The sequence below is a fragment of the Pelobates fuscus genome, chromosome 1 (genome assembly GCF_036172605.1).
Source record: "Pelobates fuscus isolate aPelFus1 chromosome 1, aPelFus1.pri, whole genome shotgun sequence".
NCBI classification, from domain to species: Eukaryota; Metazoa; Chordata; class Amphibia; order Anura; family Pelobatidae; genus Pelobates; species Pelobates fuscus.
The window spans coordinates 417,395,259-417,418,782 of NC_086317.1; the positions used below are offsets into that span (position 1 = coordinate 417,395,259).

The 23,524-nt window shown below is 39.5% G+C and overlaps 1 protein-coding gene across 1 annotated transcript in view; it reads right to left on the reverse strand.

Moving 5' to 3' along the window:
• The window catches only part of TNS2 (tensin 2), a 140,902-nt gene that overhangs the window by 3,615 nt on the left and 113,763 nt on the right, over window positions 1-23,524 (reverse strand). Inside the window, exons 19-30 of the mRNA XM_063437851.1 lie at window positions 10,437-11,961; window positions 10,076-10,133; window positions 9,736-9,820; window positions 8,326-9,015; window positions 7,914-8,000; window positions 5,161-5,292; window positions 4,977-5,066; window positions 2,860-2,937; window positions 2,488-2,565; window positions 422-587; window positions 272-340; window positions 86-115 (exon numbers count right to left, since the gene is read on the reverse strand). Of these exons, the coding sequence (XP_063293921.1) occupies window positions 86-115; window positions 272-340; window positions 422-587; window positions 2,488-2,565; window positions 2,860-2,937; window positions 4,977-5,066; window positions 5,161-5,292; window positions 7,914-8,000; window positions 8,326-9,015; window positions 9,736-9,820; window positions 10,076-10,133; window positions 10,437-11,961 (3,088 nt within the window). The remainder of the gene's footprint in view (window positions 1-85; window positions 116-271; window positions 341-421; window positions 588-2,487; window positions 2,566-2,859; window positions 2,938-4,976; window positions 5,067-5,160; window positions 5,293-7,913; window positions 8,001-8,325; window positions 9,016-9,735; window positions 9,821-10,075; window positions 10,134-10,436; window positions 11,962-23,524) is intronic.

Genomic DNA, 23,524 nt, shown 5'->3' on the forward strand with positions numbered 1-23,524 from the left:
TAATAATGCAATGCCCAGCTAACGTATCTCCTTATTTCTTCTATTATACTCTACACGCTAATTAGGTCCATTGCATCATACTTACTTTGATGTTGTTCTGTCTGGATTGGTCCACCTGCAAAGATATGAGAGTACAATGGGTATGTGGAATGTATATGACAAGGCTTCTATACAGAGGGGTTTTATAAAAGGTGTAAGATAGAAGACTATATAAAGATCTGCTATGAAGTTGCGTAATACTGTACATTGCTATGGTATGTGTTGGCAGTACCTGCGATCTTGTGGGTCAGCACTACAGAATGTTACACTGGAAACAGGATAATGACGTCTAAAGAACAATCTGTAAAACAAAACATACAGTTATAAGAAATGGCAAGTATAAAAAAAAAAAATTATCTGAGGACAAATAGAAAACACTCACTTGCGCTGGCTGTCCGTCAGAGTGATGCCTTGCTCAGACACTTTAAAATGCACATTAGTTGCAGTTGACCTGGGGGGAGTCAGGATAGCAGAGGAGGCTTTTGAAATCGCCTGGGGACCAGTTAATGATTCTGTATCCACAGAGCCCAGATACAGCACACTGCAGGCTTCAAAGAGAAAACAGAAAATTACATTCTACTGCTCCCTAAACTACCTACTATTGAAAATATTTTTTTCTTTTAAATGTTTAATTGACCATCCCATTGTCCATCCATGGTTGATATTAACAGCCTTTATGTCAACCAGTCTGTTAGATAAAGGATGCCAATATACAACACTGTCCCATTCATTCCTTCGAATGGCACAGTGGGACTGTGAATTACATATCAATTCACTTTTTAGGAACACAAACGTAACATATTATATTCACATATATTTCAATACTGTGACGGTACAGGACATTGTTTGACTCTGCACAGCAGCAGGTACCAGAGATTGGAGATTTAATAGACCTTACATCTGAATAGATGTGGAAGGAACCATATTCTCCACACCTGAATCACAGGGATACTGGGTTGGCTACCCAGATCCCTAACCTCCTGGCATGAAAACCCCAGGAGCAGAGGTAGTCGGCCTCCCCCCTCAGCAGCAGATTGAGTTACTGGGAATAGAGGTAGTCTGTCTCTCTCCCCAGCATAGGTGTGAATTACAGGTAGAGGAGACGGTCTGTCTTCCTCCCCAGGAGCAAAGTTCAATCCCAGCAGAACGTGCATCGGGACAGAGGACCTCTGGCCTCTGCCCCCAACTTGCAGCAACACCAGGGCTTGAGAGCAGGGAGTACAACCTTCTACTGATGGTGGAGCTTAAGGAAAACACAACTCCCCCAGCCCAAGAGCTGGCATCCAGGCAGAGCACCGCTGGTGTCTGTCCACAAAAACCTAGGATGTTGGTCCGGGAAGTGTAGATGGGACCATGGTCTCCACCCCAAGATCACAGGGATGCGTGACAGTTGGCCCAGATCCCCAACTGCCTGTCAAAGGGGCCCCAGTTATCCAGTCTTCTTTTCAGCCACTGGACACTTTTCTCAGTTGGTGGATATATGCTTTGGGAGAGGCCGAGGTCGGCTGGGTGAGTGCTGCTCTTGCATGGGCAATTTGTTTGGGCTCCCGATTTGATGATGGCATTGGTGAACTGGATGTACTGACTAACTTGCAAGTCAACCCGTCTCGGGTCTCCTCCTGTATTGATCTCCTTCAGAAGGGACAGAAACGTGATGGGAACTATCCTGGGCTGGAATCACGGGATTCCAGATTTGCTTTTGGTGTGTGTGTGTCACAGTTGCCTCCTGCGAGTGCAGTCAGATGGGGATAGGTTTAAGTTTGGGAGGTGGGCGATGGCAGATTTACTAGGAACCCCCGTTTTCCACTTTCAAGTCCTCTCTTGTGTGGGTCTCCATATTCCTTTTGTGTTTTGGTCACCCCATGCCCATTATTGGTGCAGGGTATGTTGAATGTATGGCTTGTCTGTGCCTCTCCCCCTCACATTTTTTCCTGTCCTATTGTTTCCCCAGCGACATTGCCAGACCAGCTTAAACTAGCTGCCTTGTCCCTCCTCAATCTTCCATTAGCCCTGGCTGTTGTCTGACTCCACCCTTCCTTGTACTATAGTATTCTATGAACCCTATTGTATGTAAATGATGCTGCGGGGGGCTTAAAATGTGTGTGCTAGGTCTATGAAAGTTAATTGTTGTTTTAACCTTCACCAAGTGTCATATCATGTCCAGGGTGGAAAAGGCCCTCAGTGCTTCCAGTCAAGCCTCGGCCTCCCTGATAGCTATGAGGAAGCAGACTTGGTGGAGGTACTCGGTCAAAGTACTGGAGCTCCGTCACAAATACTTTTACTCTCATCTACAGCATAGCTGAAGCACCTTACAAGAGGTAACTTTTAGAATTTGGTGTTCTATTTTGAGTTATTTAATTGAACACAAATGCTCCTTTAATGAAATATTCCATTGCTCACCCAGTTGATGGCTCTTACTCCTTCAATTAATTATAAGTCAACACTTACCTGCCCCCTGTCGCAGTAAGTCAGCTGCTGTGCTCATGTTTGTAGGGGCCATAATCTCTGAATTCTGCTCAGCCAGATCTGATAGATATATATATTAAAATGTCAAAACAAACACATCTACTATAATGTACAACAAAACACAGTGCCGAGTCAAAAGATGAAAATGCAATAGGTTAAGTTCTCAAGAACATTCAATGTGATCCTTATTCCACTTTCTGCCGAAACTAAATAATTCACTAGAGCTTTCAAATTTCATTTAATTCTTCAAAACCTGCCAATGATATGGCATTTGGGCTTTATTAATGAAGACTCCAGTTGTGTCAATGGAAAATAAGCCTAAAATCTAAGATGGATTTAGAGCACTGTACTCACCCCGAGTGGGAACCCGTAGTCTGCATGGTAGTGATAGAGGAGTAACTGAGTGCTGGGACACAAGTGCAGACAAGCTTCCTGAAAAAAACAAACAGATAGAATACATACATTAATAAAAATCAATAGTATCTGTGGAAGAACCAATCAGAAAGGTTTAGATGTAAACATGGTATGGTGTAATGAGCAGTGTTTTCATTAGAAGTATATTAAAAAAACAAACAAAAAAAAACTTGCATTATATATTGCTCCTAAGTATCCACATAGTAAAAAGTGTCACTTTGATACATATTCGATAAAGGATGGCCATTTCCCAGTTAGCAGTAGAAACAGAATAAAATGACACAATAAAGCTCTCATAGAATTTCACATTTAAAGGGACACTCTAGTGACCAAAACAACTTTAGCTTAATAAAGCAGTTTTGGTGTATAGATCATGCCCATAAAGTCTCACTGCTCAGTTCTCTGCCATTTACGAGTTAAATAATTTTTATTTCTGTCCATTCAGTCCTAGCCACACCTCTCCTGGCTGAGACACTCACAGCCTGCATACAAAATGATGTATTTTTCAATCTGATGTTAACTTACTTTAGATCTTATTCCCTGCTCTCTAAATTGAACTTTAATAATATACAGCAGGCTCCTGCAAAGGCTAGCAAACTATTAGCAGTGTAGGAGGCAAGACATTCTAAATTAAACAGAATTTGCAAAAAGGGACATGTAAACATTAGATGACTCTTTACAGCAAGAGTTTAGGAAGGCTGTGCACATTACTTGCAGGTAGGTGTGACCAGGGTTGCATATACAAAGTGATTTTACTCCTAAATGGCAGAGGATTGAGCAGTGAGACAGCAGGAGCAGTATCTATACACCAAAACTGCTTCATTAACCTAAAGTGGTTTTGGTGACCGTAGTGTCCCTTTTAAAACACTCAAGCTCCGTTTATTAAGTCATTGGTAGAAGACATAATTAAAGTTGTCAATTTACAGAATTTTCCATTTGTGATTACAAATGTTGCCAGATTTGACCTCTTCCAGGGGATACAGCAAATCAAGAACTTCCTGGAGTATGATTTCCTTTGTCTGAAGAAATCAGTAAGTAAGGCATTTGTCTCACTAAAGTTTTGCAAGGATTCTACGCTGAAAAGTTTGCGGCCCAGATGTGGAAATCTGCCTAAATCAGACCCTGCGTTGGAGTGAATCTGGATGAATATTATTGTTACATTAGTTAATCGGTTACTTATCTCTTCTTTTCCTCTTTCTTCAGAAAATGTCTTCTTACAAACTAAAATAACCCTATAACACACAAGTTCTGAAAAGTCCCACAAGCTGCTGTACCCTGCAACTTGAGGCTTGCAAAGCATTATGGGAATATAGTCATAACATGTTGGTCTCTCCTGCTTGCTGCTATGTATATACCCTCATCAACAGACAGACCTCAATAAAAAAAAATTATAACAATGCACAACTAATAAAACTTCTGCTTGAGACTTGACGAATACATACTAGCATAAATAAACAAATACTCCTTATGTCTGACCCACAGAAGATTCATCTGCCCACAGAGCCACAGACGAAAGGCTAGACTGACCCAAACAAACATCACAGCTAGACAGAAGACATCAACAAGCCACTATAAAAACATGCCTGGGAACACTTGTCTGCTCTACCGACATACATGACTCATTTTTACTCTCAAGTGCACCAAAACAGCTGGGAATGGCCAGCGTACACAGTGCCAGATTTTGAGGTCCATCTATTAAATGTGTGAGTTAAAGTGCAGCCTGTCTTTTAATTTTGTTCTATATATGTGTCAGACATCACAAATTCTCCTGCACCAGAAAGACCCTAATAAAAAGCCCATATTGCTTTATTATATATTTTACTTTTTAGCTTTTATTTCCAAGTGGTGCATTCACCACTCAAAGGATGCACTTTACAGCAGTAAATGCCTTTGTATCCACCCAGGGAAGCACAACAACGTATTCTTAAACATGCACCATTTAAATTATTTTGTATGAAGGGATTGCTATAACCATGACGTTTATTAGAAAGTCAGAAAAAGACCACAAGTGACGTTTTAAAATTACAGTTAAATGATCCTTTCCATGTATTGCTCACCAAAGTGGGGTTCAATAGGAGAGCCTTTGATTTTCACTCCTTTTGGCCCCGTCTCAATGAGAAAGTGACGGACGAGTTGCTCTGCTGGATCTGTTGTGACAGAAAAGAACATTTGGTGTTACCAACAAAAATACCCACCACAAGCCCTGTTAAAATTCACAACTGCCTGTAACTAGAACGTCACCTTTGCATGGTTGTGTCACAACATTTGGAGGAGGGCTGAATACTTTCAGAGCCAAACCGTAAGCACCACGAAAAGAGTTGCTGTCCCGAATGAGGAAGGAGCCTGGTTCTGCACATCGTAAAAGGGCAATAGCTATGAATGCAGGAGGAAAAAAATGTTAATGAAATAAACCTGTGCCATATAAAAACTGGATTCAGTGTGTTTCAAAGAAATTCATTCGTCATTTATAGTTTATGTCAAAGAGGCTCTACACAGTAACAGTGGTGCTGTTAAACCACAACATCCATGACTATCAGCTAGCACATTGTTTAATATGGAAAAGAAGCATATGAACAGTAAAATGCAACTTTTTATGGTTTCAGGATCGTGATAAAGACACACGGAAGAAATATTCATTTTTTGGCAATTCAAAATTGCAATGTTTCGACTATCATAAGGAGTGCTTGACGTCTTCTGCTTATTAACTAATTAGGAATATTTTTTTTTCCATACTCAAACTACTCATCCATACTCATATTCAGTTTGGTCTCAAGGGACATTTCTCCAACTGCATGTATCTTGCTACTGAGAATTATGGAGACAAATGACCAGTTTGTTAGTCATGTATAGATAATAGAAGAAGGTGGTGGACTGGCCATTTGACAGGTCAGAAAAAATATCTAACACATTGAGTAGAACATGGCAGGTTATTTTGTAAATGGACTATTGTATTGTTTTAAGAGAGTGAAGATTTTCTTTGTTGGTCTTCATATTTGGATTTTGACGGCCCTATTGAGTTGTCCTATGCCAGTAATATTGACAGGCCTATTGAGTTGTCCCTTTACCAACAATATTGACAGGCCTATTGAGTTGTCCTATGCCAGTAATATTAACAGGCCTATTGACTTGTCCTATACCAGCAATATTGACAGGCCTATTGAGTTGTCCTATACCAGCAATATTGACAGGCCTATTGAGTTGTCCTATACCAGCAATATTGACAGGCCTATTGAGTTGTCCTATACCAGCAATATTGACAGGCCTATTGAGTTGTCCTATACCAGCAATATTGACAGGCCTATTGAGTTGTCCTATACCAGCAATATTGACAGGCCTATTGAGTTGTCCTATACCAGCAATATTGACAGGCCTATTGAGTTGTCCTATACCAGCAATATTGACAGGCCTATTGAGTTGTCCTATACCAGCAATATTGACAGGCCTATTGAGTTGTCCTATACCAGCAATATTGACAGGCCTATTGAGTTGTCCTATACCAGCAAGATAATTATTTCAGCTGTATTTTTGTCAAACCGATAGAAAGCCCATGCCATGCAAACTTTAAATGTGCCTACTATCTGGCAAATGGAAACTCACCCTGGTGAGTGTGCCATCGACCCTCCAGCCTTGCAGTGCCGAGTAGATTTTATTCCTGTCTAGTAGTGTAAGACCTGAGATTTTAAATCCTGACCCCTTTGTATTTCTTGCAAATTGTTTGTATGAAACTACATAGCACTGCAGAATATGTTGGTACATTGTAAATAAACAAACAATAATTATACCTTGAGAAAACCCCATCTCAGCTCAAACATAGCTGGTTTGGATTAAAGCAGTCCCATTCTGCTACGACATACAGTTATTTATACACACTGCCTGGTATGCAGTTTTGTAACTCAAAAACCAAAGGCAAAATTCAGCATGCCCCTGGGCGATTGATCCCATAATGAAAATGAACCTACTTAGGGTCAGCCAGAATAAACTGGAAAAGCAAATGGATAGTCATATGCCAATTTCATGTGAACACTACTTTTAATGTATTCTTTAATACATAAATTAACTGTACACTAGGTTTGTGAAATGCCAAAAACAAAGGGGGAAAAAAGCTGATAGATATTCAAAGTCACAGTTATTGCTCACACATTATGCATAGCAATATTCGATTTTATAATTATATTTATTTAGGATTGAGAACTGCACTAATAGACCTATCAAGTGTCTGACATCATGATTTGGCACCTGTGTTCCTCAACCCTGAGTTAGTTATCTGGGGTCACCAATTCTCAGAGAAAAATTAAATTATACATTTATATATTTTTATATATACAATAAAACCATGTGTCATGCACTCAAGGACAAGCAATATCATTCCCATTGCTCCAAGCATGTTCCAGAGCTTCTATGTCATTTAAAACAATAGAAGAACCATGTACAATCTAGTCTAGTACTACAAAAAGCGAAAACTGTTCAGCTCAAAAATACATTTATTGTCAAAAAATTTCAGGAATTGACACAACGTGAACGTACCCCATTTTTGTCTGGTCCTATCCTAGCACCCGCCTGCTCTTATGAGATTAACTCACTTACTTGGGAAATATTTCCTCCTGGGACGCTCTACATTCCAGAGAGACCCAAGAGGACAGATATCCCAAGTAAGTGGGTTAATCTCATAATAGCAGGTATTGGCCTTATGGCAGGCTTTTGCAATGTATGAATATATACTGCAACTAAATCCCAATTATTTTTGCCTAGGTCAGGTGTTTAAATAACTAAATACATAAATAAAACTAAGAATCGTGTATGTTGTATGAATTGGTCCCAGCCTCATCTTTATAATGTGTGCATGTTCAGGTCAGTGCAACCTTCTTGGTTTCACACCAACAGATTCCAAGCATCAAAACCCCTTCAAATCACTGAAGTGGTCATGGTGTTTGTATAACCCTTTTATTCCGACTCCTCACCCATGATTAAACCACATGTGGAAGCCCAGATGTTACCTTGTTCCCTGGAGATGTTTGGTTTATACCAAAACTTGGAGGAATCTTGTACAAAACCGGCCATCAGAGGAGTTTCTTGCTGTATGTCTAAATAAGAAAAAAAGAGACACAGGACAAAGGGGGGAGGCAATTCAAATTAGAAACAGCTGTACCAAGTGCATGAATCAAAAATGTATGATTATGAAAACATTCCATGTAAAACTTTAAAACAAACTCAAAAGTACATCAAGACTACATATACTTCCCCCCCCCCCCCATTTATTGTAACTTTACCTAACATATCATAGTTTCTGTTTCTATTTGTCAGTGTAACTCACACACATTGAATGAAAAATAGAATGTGACGGCAGATAAGAACCATTTGGCCATTCCAATTTTCAAAATACTTTCATCATTATCATTTTTTACTAACCTGCTGAAGATGCGGATGATCTGCTTTCCAGGTGACCATTAGGTTGCCTTACACTTTCTGATTTCGCCCCTCCACTTGCTGGATTATTTTTTTCTGGCAGGCATGGTGGCTGCTGCATTTTTTGGGGGCAAGGGCTTCCTGAATAATAAGCAGTGCTGATAGGGAAGGAAGGAGTAGGGGACGGAGGCAGCAGATCACACTGACTTCCCACTGGTGTGAGTGGAGGGCTGGTTGGGGTGCTCCCTCCGTGACAAGATCCATGAGTCATAGGCAGAGAAACAGTGTGGCTCCTCTTTGGTGGTGTAAGACCGTTATTAGGTGCAGGGGTGATCAGGGAGGGATAGGAACCCCCAAACTCTGTAGGAGGAACAATTCCTTCATTAGATGTAAATATAGGACCAAATGAAAATTGTCCCCTGGTAGCCTCCAACGACTTGGTCCGTGGAGTAGTGGGTAGTTGAGGCGCAACTTTACTGACATGTGGTGTAGATGATGCACATGATATGCCTGGCACGGTGGTCGATACATCCACACACGACAGTGATAACCCAGGCCTGTATGACAAAAAATGGAAAAATTTATAAAAATTCAACAAGCCCCAGACATTGTCCAGTAACCATCCAAATGATATTAAATGTGTCTTACTGCTTATAATAAGAGTATTAAGATATAGTGTCAGTACTTGTACATCTCAGTGTAAACCATTCCTGATAAATATACTATTCCTGTATACATATGGTTCTGTGAGCTGGCTGCACCCAGGACAGCATGAAATAATAAACAGACTTTTTTTCTACGTATGTCTAGAAATTACTAAAATCCTTACTAATCTTTGTTCTAAGAGATGTGCAAGGTTAACCGCTAGCTACGTCTCTAAATGAATTATGACTAATTGTGGAAATGTATTTGTTCATAAACTACTTTCATTTAAAAGCCAGCCTTGGAAACTGTAGTTCAAATATCTGCTGTACCAAAGTTAGCCAAACGTTCATGCACTACATTTCCCATGACATGCCAGTAACAAGGCTGGCTGACCATTATGACCAATTCAATTAGCCTCCGTGGTTCGAAATCATTGTAGTATTTATGCAAGTTCCTTACTGATTTAGTGTATAAACTCTTGAAGTGAACCTGTAAGGATAAGATCACTTCGAAGGAGCACTCCATGCACCGTTACCCTGCAGCCTGCTTTATGGGTTATAATGCTAGAAGTGTCCTGGCACGATCGCAGAATAATATGTCAAACATATTCTAGAGCGGTTTGGTAACTTATCTGGGTCCCACTGAGGGCCCTCATGTTCAGCCCTGCTTTCAGATTCTCCTGGCAGGAGAATCGCATTTGCTCCACTGAGCTCTCATTGGCAGAGACCATTAGCTAAGCACTCTCAGACAATGAGTCTTGAATCTCACCTCCTAAGTTTAGCAAAGACAATTTGGCTGGAGAAGCTGGATTTGGCGCAGGTGCCGGTGGACCTGGGTAACTTGTCAACTTGTTCTAAAATGTTTTGACGTATTACTCTGAGAGGTTGCCAGTATACGTGTCATGTTAAGTTTTAAAAAGTATTTTAAATTCCAATTATGCTTTGCCTACACATCTCAAGGAAGAAACTTAAAAGAAACGGCACTAGGCATCGTAGTCATTGGGCATTTTTTATTTTTTATTTTATCATGTTTTGCTCTGCCAACATTTTATTTCCCCAAACTTTTCTATATGATGTCAGATAGAACATCTACTGTACCAGAACCACACCATGCTGATGAGCCCCAATGGGCAAAACTGTGTCATTGGTTTATGGCCCTTGGGACTTCTGGAGCACAACCCTTGCTTTTGTTTAAAAATTTGTGTTATAAACAGTGTTTCATTGAAAATGGTGCCTATAAAAATATGGAATATTTTCTGAAACATGATACTAGTCTGTGGTTGCATTTTCAACAAAGTATGTCAAATAGTTTTCTTTATCCAAAGCAGAAATCATTTTAGAATAAAATCTCTAGCATGAGGATTTGAGTCTCAGTAAGTCTGTGTCTTGTTAATAGTATCATCTAAACATGAAGATGTTTTTCTACAGGACCCTTAATGAACGGGCATACTCCACAAACAAAACACTCACCTTTCTGTTCCAGTGGCACTAGGTGCTTGAGGATGATGTGTATTTCCAGGCTTTTGATTTTGTACAGGTGGCCCTTGGTTGCCAGCATTTCTGAAGGTTTGCATGGAAGCACTCTGAATGCACACAGTGTTTTGAATTTGCACTTGAGGGCTTACTTTTTGCACAGAAACATGTGGTTGTGTAGAAGGCATTTGAGTGTGCACAGTGATCATTGTTTGTGTAGTGTTGTCTTTCTGTGTATGTACAGTACTGTTAATTTTCTCATGTGGATTATCTTTGCACACGGGGCTTTGCAAAGGACTGGATGTCTGTGTCTCTTGTGGGCCGTTTGCTTGTGCTGAAGGACTCTGTGTGTGTGTAGCTATACTCTGCATTGACATCTGTTGAGAAGGTGCTTTCTGCAAGTGCACCGAAGATTGGATGTTTAAAGGTGGGGGTGGGCTCTGCATGTTCCCAGAACTATCTAGATATGTGGGTTGGCTCTGAACATGCCCAAGAGAATGAATATGGGCAGGTGGGCTCTGGGAGTGCCCAGGGGAAGGAGGATGTGAAGGTGGTCTCTGTGCGTGGCCAGGATTATGAGGGTTTAAAGGTGGGCTTGGTGTGTGCACTTGTGGAATTTGCGTTTGCCCAGGAGAATGAAGATGGGCAGGTGGATTCCTCATATCCTCCGTAGAATGAAGATGCCCAGGTGGACATTGTGTATATCCAGAAGAATGATGGGGTGCAGGTGGACCTTGTGTGTATCCAGGTGAATGAGAATGTGTGGAAGGACTTTGTGTGTGTCCAAGAGAATTATGCTGAACAGGTAGACATTGTATGTGTGGAGGTGAATGAGGGTGGCATGGTGAGCTCTGCACATACACTGAAGAATGAGGATGTACATGTGAGCCCTGTGTATAAACAGGAGAATGGGACTGTGCATTTGAGCTTTGTGCATGCATGGTATTTTCATTCTTTTCAGCCTGTTCACATCTGCGCACATTATTCTGGATTTGTACGGCTGTATTCTCTGTGTGTTCAGGGTTTTGAAATCTTACTGTGTGCAGCTTGATTGGTTGTGCTGTTGGGCACTTTGTGTGCAAAGGACTGTGTACACGGACATGTGTATCATGTGCCCGATCAGGGCTGTGTTGAGCAGACTGATTCTGGACCTCTGCAGTTTGCAAAGATGGCCTCTGTGTAGAACATATTTGCCCAAGACTATTGTCTGGGCCATATGGATTCTTTATGGGCACACTAGTCTGACTGTGTGTTTGTGAAGATTGAGAGTTAGTGTTTATTGGGGTACTTGTGTGCACAGGGCTTTGTGGATACATAAATCCATCTGTTTGCACTGGAATTTGGGCATGCATAGAACTGCTGGTCTGTCCTGGACCTGGTGGGTTTGTGTGCATGGAGCTTTGTACATTAAAAGCAGACTTGGTCTGTATAAATCCGGTGGTGCCAACTGCAGGCACTGCTTCCTGGTTTAACTGGGGCCGAGATGATGCCAGCTCTTTCTGTGAAGCAGAGCTCCCACGTTCTGCAAAACAAAAACAAGAAATGACAGACTGAGTTGGGGTGAGGCAACAGCCAACCTACAACAAAATAAGAGTTGGAAAAAAAAGATTTTAACTTTTTGCCAACTGTGCTATGTTGCCCAAACAATTGGTCTATTACCACACAGTGATTAAAGTCACAAAGTAAATGGCAGTTGCCTCTAGTAATTGTAGATATTCGTATTTTATTTCAATTAACCTTTTTAATCACACTTTTGCCACATCTTCCATTTACACTGTTCATATTTCTGTCACTTTCATACTAGCAACCCGTCAAAAGCCATTTATGGGCCACAGCAGGAAAATATAGGTATACATGCCTACCTTGGCTTAGAAAGATAGGACAAGGCTATTTAATTCTAGTTTGCTGGCCATGGGTGGAGGGAGGGATGCACAAAAGCGTAGGTCAGTGAGCTGTGATGTCAAGAAGACAAGGCATCCATTGCAGTCACATAAAAATACTGAACAGTGATTCAGTTTGGCCCATATAAAGCTGGGAAAAAAGCTATTTGGCCAATCAAGGCACAGAAGAAATGAAAGAAGGAAAATTGATTTTTGTCTAATTTAATATGGTGATGTTGGCTCAGGACATTATAAAATAAGCATGTGGAATGTATAGGAGATTCAGGAGATATGCTTAGTCATTGCTGTAAGGAGAAAGATAAACAAACTTGAGTGGTTTCCATGTTGGAGGTAAAGAAAAGTGATGAGTGTGGGAGGTGAAGCAGTCCCAAAACTTTTCAAAAATTGTTACCCATGGGCCTTGTAACAGCCTTGGGCTGAAGCACACAATGAGTAGGTTGAAGGGCTGACACCATGTGTGAGCAATGCAAGTAATGATTATGTTATGGGTGGGGGGCCAGAGTGGTTTGATAGCAGCTTTACAAATCTAGTAAAAGGCTAGTGTATAAGTAGATGTTTGCAGATTATCTTGCGTGATTCAAATAAAAAACATTATATGTACCCGCAATGGTAAAAAAAAAATAAAATAAAAAATAAAAAGTGGTCACATAGCTGGTATCAGTTATAACATTAAATTAGAATTTAAAGTGTCTAAAAGTCACTCCATCCCTCAGTGATGCTACTACGTTTGTGTCATCAATCTAAGCCAGGAGCAAGCTCTCATTTTTAATGTTAGTAAAGAGTCTCAATGAGAAAGAGCAAAGTTTGCATCTACAAAACCAGGCTTCAATTTGCAGTCAGAGGGGCAGCAACTAGATTCGCTTTCTACTCAAGGTCTCGATTTTAGAAGATCTTTACGTTCAGATTTATTGTGCACAGTATGACAACACAAAGTGTTGGATTCAGTGCTTCTCTAAGAGATGCATCATTCTGGTGCATGCACCCTATGTTCCCAATTCTTGAGAATCATTGAATTGGATGGATAACAGCAGTCAAACTCACAAATGGTGGAACGGCTTGTCAAGGGTGCATAATTAGTTGTTGCACTATAGAATATTGTATTTATTTAAATTTGTGTAGTGCATGCGTGAATTGGCTACCTGGTAGAGGTGGTATTGTCAATTTCAGCAGTAGAGTGGTTAAATTGTACATTTAGGAATGTGATAGATGTCAGATGGTTTATGACATGAATTGCTCATTTGAAGCTTTATATTCCACCCAAGCTTCTGCATGGTGTGAAATTACACATGCGTTGCCTCTAAGTCTAGTTAGCATTGTAAATTAACTTGTAATTTACCATATGCCTACATCCCCTCTTAGATAGTGGGTTCTTTAGATATGCTAATTACAATTCAAGAAAACCCATTGTATTCCAATGTCATGCCCAAAACAAACAATAATAACATCACGTAAGAATAATCATTCTTCCTTTTGTTCATATTTAGAATGGGAAAAGCACAACCTACAAAAAGGAGTATAAATAAGGTTAGCGCACAGTTTGGGAGGAATTGTGAAGTCCGCAATATAAGGTCATAGATGTAATTATTATTTCTGTGGCAAGCACAAAAGAGGAGATAGATTCAATTGTTTCTATTTGGATTGATATTGGTCTAAAAAACAAGGGGGAAGTCATGTTTTGTTCCTATAGGTACGCCTTCCCCTACACCTATGCCACCTCTGGGCCAGCTTGGATACCTGAGATGAATACAGGAGGTGTAGATCTAATTGATCAGAAAATGTTTAGTGTGTTTACTAAGGGACAAGATCTATTTTTTTTAGTAAGTTTCCTTGCAGAAAATACTGTTACTTTAACAGAAAAACCTAACTACTCGCTTAGATGGTAACTTCTCCTTTATATTTTTAATTGTTGTAGATGTAAATAATTTGTCATCTGTTTGTTTTAGTTTTTTTGTAAATATAGGTTTATTAAATATTTTTCAACACTACTCCTAAAGAAAACTTCAGTGTTGACTCGCAGGTCCTGTTCGAAAAATGCAACATCGATCATGCACAAGAAAGAGTGATCATATGAACATATTTCAGTGACAGACCGTTCATAAGTGAAAACGTTTCGCAAACACACGTAGGACTTGCAGGTCCCAGTCATCTGTATTTTTTTTTTTTTATGTGCACAGTTACTATGGTTTGTTTATAATAAATATTCCTTTATTAAGTTCTGCTTTTGTCTGGTGAAGACTCACGTTTCGATTAGACCGATTTATTAGCATTTTGAAATAGCATCGATATTGTGCTAAATTGTATTTGTTGGGTTTTGCTCTAATTTAGGGACCAAAGCACCCCATTCATACATTTTCTTGGTGGTGGCAGCTTTATGAGATTATTTATGCTGTTATAATTAAGTGTGGGTGGTGTTAATGGGGCCTTTTAAAAAAATCAATATTTCCGGTCTAAGGCAGAGAAATAGTGAATTTTAACCCTTTCACCACCAACCTAGTCACATGCACACTTGGAGTAGTGTGAATTCGTGACATGGAAAAAAATAATTTAAAAAAAACTCTACCTTGTATTCTAGCACTTGGCTCTTGACAGCCATTTAAATAAAAAAAAAAATAATAATAATATAAAGAAAGGTGTGCCCAGTAATCTAAAAGTAAATATGTTTAATTTTAGCATTACATTGTTTAGAGTGACATTCTAAGCACCATGAAGTGGTTTTGGTGTATATATCATGCCCCTGCAGTCTCACAGCTCAATTGTCTAACATTTAGGACTTAAAACATTTTGCTTATGCACCCATAGCCACACCTCTACTAGCTGCAACTTACACAGTCTCCCTACACATTTCCTGTAAAGAGATCCAATTTCTAAACTTCCTTTATTTTACATTGCGTTTAAATTTAGAATTTCTCATTTCCAGATCTGTTAATAGCCTGCCAGGGTCTTGTGTGTGGTTAAAGTTCAATTAACAGAGTTAAGCAAGATATTAGATTGAAAGAGATAAGAACTTCTAAAGTAAAGACACTGTGCTGTAGGATCTGATTTAAAATACTAAAAACATTTTCTTCCATGTGTGCCGAGTGAGTCAAACAGAAACAAAAGTGATTTAACTCTTAAATTACATATAATTGAGAATTGAGACTGTAGGGACTTGGTCGATACACCAAAACTGCATTATTAAGGTAACGTGTTTTGGTGTCTAAAGTACCCTTTAACATTAGAGTTTTCCTTTGGGCTTTTGGGGGAAATCTTCTGTCACATGCTGCAAGTTTTTTGAATGGATGTAGCCAAAAGGAAACCACCCAGCTTAGCTGCGATAGCATATTGGTTTTGAAGTTCTACAATAGCTGGCACAGGCTACATTTTGGATATCTCTGCATTTAATTCTCTGAGAACCAACTTTGTAACATTATCTTGATTATCATTCAGGAGGCCAGCCTTTGCCAAAAAGTATCACTGACTTATTGAGAGTCAAGCATGAAGAGCAATATATGAACACTGCTCTCTTGTTCATAATAAAACCTGAAGTTAATACATGAATCCCATCATATTTTATTTTTAGTTTTCAGCAGAGAAATTATTTGAAAAATAGAAGAAAAAAATACAAATAGTATATTAAAAAAAAAATATAAACATTAATTGGCAATCAAATGGCAACCTTCAAATGATATTCACTCTATTTTAGAAAAAAAATGCAAATACAAGCATTTTTTTTTCACCTTCAACTTCAAAACCACACAAAAACAAACAAACTGGTATATGTTATAAAAGCTTATCTTAATGAAAATATCAAATGAGGTTAAACAACTAATAAAAGCTTAGATGGGGGGCGGGGCCGGGCCGCCGAGCCGAGCGGTCGCAGGGAAGACCAGCTCCTGCTCAATATGCCCAAACTACACGATAAATCGAGAATTTAGCTAAATTCAGCGGCAAATAACCCCGACCTGCACAGTATACGGGCTACCGGGGCCGGGGAGAGGCTCGCTCCCGGAGTTCCAGTCCCCCGGAGGAAGGATCCCCTGCAGCATTCAGCGGGTACCTACCTGGCGGTGAGTGGGGCGGACGGCCGCCGCTCCACTATCCTGCCCAACGGAGCCCGGAACACACATGGCACATCGACGGGCCCGGTCCTGTCCCCCCCCCTCTGGACCGGGGGGGTGATCCCGGTCCGTGCCCCAAACTACACGCGGAGGCGTTCTCAGACCACCATGCAGGCCCAAGACCCGCGGCCAAGATGGCGGAGGCCACGTGTGCGGGGACCGAGCTACGGAAACTGAAGCGGACAACAACCACCACCAAGCAAGGTACATAAGGCTGCAAACACGCAACGACCCACACCAGCGGCCCTAAAGTCCGGAGACAAATCCCGAGGTGCAACATAAACCCGATGGAGTACGAAGGATGCGACACACTACTCACGTGGATGGAGCTGCCCGTGAGACCGCCGGCGCTTCTTCTGGGCTGGGCGCTCACCAAGAGGAACCCCTCTGAAGCCTGCCATACCTCCTGGGAGAACACCATGATCTGGCAGAACCCGGGACCCACGATCCTGCTGATGGGATCAATGGCTAAAGGGCACGGGCGCCTGCTAAGGCCCCGGGCTGAAGGCTGGTGGCCCACGGACACAGACCCACCACAACACCGGGACACCTTGCACCAATTATGGGCACACTAGCCAAAACCATAACAACATTATTACAGGACTTGGGCCGCATACCCTTTATCTATCAGCCGAACCATGTCTGTAAGAGGCTTCCACATATCCGGCCCACGGGCCGCACACACTCCAGGGCTTAGCGGGCAGGGCCAGCACACACAGAGGCACAGAGGGCTTACTTTTCTGGACTGCGGGTAGTGACAAGCGGGATATGATAGGTCTGTGTAAAACATGTATACTGTGTTCTCTGCTGGTATGAATCCATTTATGCCCTCTTACTGAAACCAGACGCCCATATATACTCTTTAGCCCATACTAACAAGCGGTATTTATTAACTCTCTCATGTACCAACGTCAAGTTATTCTCTAGTATACCCAAAGACTAGCTGAGCAGCACATATAACGCCTCCCAGGAGCTGAGAGCCAAGATTAGGGTTAGCAGGCCAGCCTCAGCCAGCCCAGTATCCGGCAGCTAACACCTATTTTGTCTTATATGCCTAGACATACCAGCGAGGATACACCAGCAGAGACCCACTAGTCAGGACAACACTGATCACACTGTCTCATATACTGCGTATCATGAATACTTTGACCAGCTGTAGGCCGCCCCACTTAAGGAACAAGCAATATTTGTCTTAGCAAACTAACTAAATAACGAGGTATATCTTTTTGTCAGCACGCAACCTTAACATAAAATTGTGCAAGTACAAACGTATACCCCAATGTAATTATTGTATGATTAACGCGAGGAATGCCTTTGGGGTACCCCGTGTTACGCTGTAACGTTTTCTGCACTGCAAAAATAAAAATTTACAAAAATAAAAGCTTAGATCAGCATAGAAAAAAAAACAACAACAATCTAATGACCATACTAATTGAATAAATGTGCTCATTTATTTATTTTCCAAACCAAAAACATTTCATCTATAATGGCGGGATACGGGATAATTGTAAATGTCTAACGTACATTAGACTAAGCAACGACTGTTTTGATGGCTTATTAAACAGAATGAGTCATGATATTTGTGTGGCAAAAGTAAAGAAACTAGCTGTGGTAACTTTATTTCCAATTTACCATTTATTGTTTTTCTTCATATAAAATCAAAGGGGGTACAGAAAAAAAAAGGGGAGGGGTGTATAAAAAGAAACCATGTTATCATAGTCCACATCAAGCAAGTCAATGTTGTCAAAAGAGAGGATATTATCATAGTGCGCAACGTGAGATATAATCTTGCATTATACTTCTAGTGAAATTGACATATTTATTTTTAACTTCTTAAGCTGTTAAGAAAAAAGTTCCTAATCTTCTATCTCTTCCTCAATTTCCTCTCTTTCTTATGCTTTTTTTAAGTATTTATTTCAACCTAATTTTGACAATTGTATTTCTATTATACACAAAAAAATAAAATACAAATAAAAAAAAATATATATATAAATAATAAATAAATAAATTTAAGTATTCATTCCTTTCCCTTTTTGATGTCTCAGTTTACCTCCAATTGCTATGTTGCTCGTTAATCTTTTATATATTTAATCCTAATCAAGTATAAATTTCCTTGCACTGTCTCTTTCCCTATTGAAATTTAAATGGGAGTGTCTGGATAGACATTAAATGTTCAAATAGTAACATTGCCCAAAAACCAGTAAATCACCTGTTTTCTACCCCGAAACTAATTCTTATTTTTAGATTCAAGATAAATTTGCCACATTCGGACTATTTGTGAGCTCAGTTTCCCTATTTTTCTTTAGTTCCACATTAATAACTCATATTCTACTATTGTCAACATAACTTCTTCAATTTCTTGTGCTGAAGGTGGATCTTTGTACAATTTACTGTGGTAACTTTAGGAATCCAAGATTTTAAAACACAGGCCAGATCTCAATGCAGCTATATCACCACCAAGCCAAACAGAACAAAGTATTTGGCAAGACATTGTCCCTCATGTGGAAAAAGCCTTGTGATGTGAAAATAATAATCCTCTTTCTGGATGCTAAAAAAATTTTTTTTTCAGAAACAATCTATAATAATAGAAGAACCTTAAATACTTTCAAAAAAAAAATGATATATGTTTTGCCTGTTATAGCTAAGGTTTGTCTCATTAAAAAAAATATATATTTAAATTAAAGGGACATTCCAAATCTCACAGTTCCTTGCAAAGCATATTGAACAACTTGGCCCCCTGTCTCCCATATTTATAGTTACGTTTAACTAAAGCAATTTGCCAAAATCACTTCTCCATGAAAGTGCTAGGTATTTTTGACAAGCAGTAAGTCAATTTTCTAGTTTTTCCAAACATTGGCTATGTTTGAGAACATTAAGTATATTTGGCTGCTACTTCTATTTATCCCAAAAAAAATTTGGGTGGTGTTGGAGGCAGTCAGTAGGCGCTCCGTGATATTTAATTCTTAACGACGCATAGCCTTAGGTAGTGGAAAAATATATGGTAATGTGCAACGTACCAATTTGGCTCCAAGGAGGGTTAATTGAGGAGTAACATTTCAGCTATGGATTCTCAAGTAAACTTACTGGCTGGAATATGACTCCAGTTCTGCTTGCTTAGAATCCTGAAGTGTAGAATTATGTACAGTAACAATAAAAAAAGCCAGCAAATAATTAAACTTTGAAATACTTTCAGTAGAAAATGTTTTTTATGAGTCACATATGATATTCTTAACTCTCCAGTACATATATGCAAGGACTGCTTAGTTTTCAATAGGGGGCTTTTAATAATAATACAAAAATAACACTTGTCATGGTTCAGTCTAAATCATGGGGTGCCCAAAAGGTATATCTCCAAATGTTTAAACTACAACTTCAATGGAGCCTTCTCATTGTAAAGGAATGCAGAGCATCATGGGAGTTGCAGGGCTAGATTAACATAGGGGCTGATGGAGCCGCAGCTCCAGCCTCATGGCCATGGAATAGGCCCACAGATATATATATATATATATATATTTTTTTTTTTTTTTTACATTTTTGAAAAAAACATTTTTGCATTCTACTCTTCGCATACTCTTGTTTAATAATGGAAACTTAAAAGGGATGCATGGGAACAAAACTTGTGTGGACTGGCTGACAATTAAATTTGTTAAGGTAATGCAGACTTTGCGCTCTCTAACACTGTGGCATGTCCCCTTTCTTCTACACTCAGTACATACAAGTTTTCTATGTCTCAGACTATATACCAGGAGCTTCTGCCTGCTAGTAAGACGGTAAGGAGATAAGTGGACATGTGAGTGCTAGGGGACAGTCCTTAGAAAGCATGGAGCGAGTGCATCATTAGACGCATTTATGACAAGCTCAGGGTGTGGTCTTCATAGTATTCCCTTAGTTAGCCAGCCTGCATGATTGGCAGGCAGCCTGACATGCATTCATGCCAGACTGGCCTGCCAATTCTTTGGGCAGACATGCCCCCTTTTTGGGTATGTGTATGTGTGTGTGTGTGTATATATATATTATATACATACACATGCATATACACACACCATGTAATATATTTTTATTCATATTATAAGAACATTTGTAGAGAATTGCCATTTTCCCTACCAAAGGTTCTCTTGGGACAGAAAGACGAGTACTTTGCGTATTAGACAAAATAAAAAGGGAGAAAACTAACAGAAAATCCTGTTTGTTAGTGTATGTAAAATCGGTTTATAACCTGTTTTTTTAATCTGTAACAATCTGTGTCACGCCAAGGGTGCATAATTCATTGTTGCACAATAGAATATTGTTATTTAATGTAATGTGTGTAGTGTATATATGAATTGGCCACATGGTAGAGGTCAGATGACAGAAAGGGTAATGTAAATTGTATAGGAATGTGAAAGGGGGCAAATGGTTTATAACATGGATTGATCCTTTGATTAATCAAAGGCTCTGCAAGGTGTGAAATTCTACACTTGAGATGCCTGGACGTCTAGTTCCAATGTAAACTAACTGACTTCAACCATATGGCCTGTACCTCTTAATCGACAAGTTAATTTATTTGATATGTGAATGATCATTAGCCTTGTGTTCAAGTATCATCCCTAAAAGAAAAATTAATACTTACCCACAGAATAATTATTAAGCCTAATTTTTATTATATTTAGAATGGGACAAGCACAATCTTCTAACCAAGCCTAAACATGATTTGCATAACTTAGCCATATGACATGATTTGCATAACTTAGCCATATGACAAGGGATATTGTGTCACAAGTAAGGAGTGTAACATATCTATGGAATGGAAAAAATGTAGCACATTCATAGATGCAATTATTATGTCTGTGGCAAGTACAAAAGAGGAGATAGAAGAAAAAGTTTCTATTTGGATTGATGTTGGTCTGGAACACAACGGGGTGGTCACTTATTGTCTTCATAGGTACGCCTTATCTCCACCTCTAGGCCAGACTTGGTAATCTACTGGGTATATATCTAATGATTCTGAAATGTGTGTACTTGCTTGGGGCCAGAATCTAATTTTGAGTGAGTCACCGTCTTCCTTGCCAGAGACCCCCAGGGCAGAAGTTTTACTTGGAAAACCTGAGTAAGTGATTAGGACTTCTTTTATTTTATCCCTTTTGTTTTTATTTGTTGGTGTAAATAATTTATCATCTATTTTGTGTATGCACGGTTACAATTCTTTTGCTCATAATAAATATTCCTTTATTCAGTTCTGCCTTGGTCTGGTACAAAACTCACCAAATGCAACTTAACACAATATCTATGTAATTGCAAAACACTAATTAGTCTCTTCAGGTAACGTGATTCTTTATTATTAAGTTACCTGGGGGACCAAGGCACCCTATTTATAATTTATCTTGCTGGTGGCAGCGTTAAAATAGTAATATTTTTATTTATATTTTATTTATAAAATATTTTACCAGGAAAGATACATTGAGATTTCTCTTGTTTTCAAGTATGTCCTGGGTCCACAAAACATTGCATTGATACAATAGTGTACAATAAAATACAAAAACAATATTAATACACAATATATACAAAATTTTACATAGAACAGGTAGGAAATATATAATCAATCATGACAGGTGCATTCTGTTTTGAGCTATGTACAGAGGGATTTCCTAAAGGACTTTAGGCTTGGGGAAGATTTGAAAGTGTGCAGGAGGTCGTTCCATAATTGTGGTGCTCTGTAGGAAAAGGAGGATTGGGCTGCTTTCTTTTTGTATGGAGGTAGACTAAAAGTGCTGGTACTGGACCTGAGGTTTTAGGAGGTGGGAACAGCCGGGGAGAGCATTCTGCTCAAGTAGGGTGGGAGCTTCCCAGATAAGCTCTTAAACACTCTTAATTACACTTGCAGGGTTGTGGGATTTGGCACCCAGACCACTCCAATGGGCAGAAGTGGTCTGGGTGCCTGGAGTGTCCCTTTACAGGCATTTGCTACATCTAAGGGAAGTTGCAGGGTTTGGTTATCCACTTTGACAGTGGAGGATTAGGAGTGGATTTGGGGAGATTGTAATTTATTTAAGACTTTCCAAAAGTTTCTAGGGTTTGATAGGTTATTGTTCAGATTTTCACAGAAATATTGGGCCTTGACCAATTTTGTTTGTTTTGTGCATATATTTCACCATTGTCTATATGCAGAGTGATCGTTCATAGAGCCAGTACGCTTGAACTTTGACCACAAAGAATCCCGAAACTGGTACATTTGGATGAGGTCAGCTGTGATCCAGTTCATATGTGCTCCTTTTACTCTCGCCTTACGCAGCGGGGCATGCAAATTCCAAACTTGTAGGAGTTCAGATTGAAAGAATTCAACTGCACAGTCTAGATCTTGGATAATGTTTAATCTGTGCCATGGGAGGTTCTTGATGTCATTAAGAAAGGATTCAAGATTAACTTTTTTGAAGGGCCTGGTGATATAAACATTGGGAGAGGATTTAGTAGACTAAACAGTGATCACAGAGAACACCTGCCTTCTGGATTTATATTATTATGGTTAAGTGTGGGTGGTGTTAAGTGGGGTTTTATCATTATTTCCGGTCTATTGCAGACAAATGGTGAACTTTAACCCTTTCACCACCACAACTATGTCATGCACACTCTTGAAGTAGGGTGCGTTCATGACAATATTTTTTTATTATTTATTTATTTTAAAATAATAAATGTAACTTTTTTCTGGAATTCAAGTTGTCTGATGTAAGAATCAGATTAATGAAGATATTTTTAGAATAGTACTGTGATTTCATAGGCTTTTTTTGCTAAACTGCATTTTGTGGGTTTAAAATCAGATTTTGAATGGGGACCTAAGGCTCCCCAAATTGCTTGGTAGTGGCAGCTTTGCACACAGAAAGGTGTGGACGGTAAAGAAGAGTTTACACAAGACAGGTCAAGGGTGTTTTTTTTTATTATTTTCAGTCAAATGCAGGCAGATCGTGATATTTAACCCTTTCACCCACAGAAGCAAGTCATGTGACTGCCAGAATGGTATGTTCATGACAGAGTACACGCACTTAAATAAAAGTGCAAGAATAAATCAAGTTTAGTCAAACACAAGTGCCACAGACCTGTATATACTAAGCAGCCA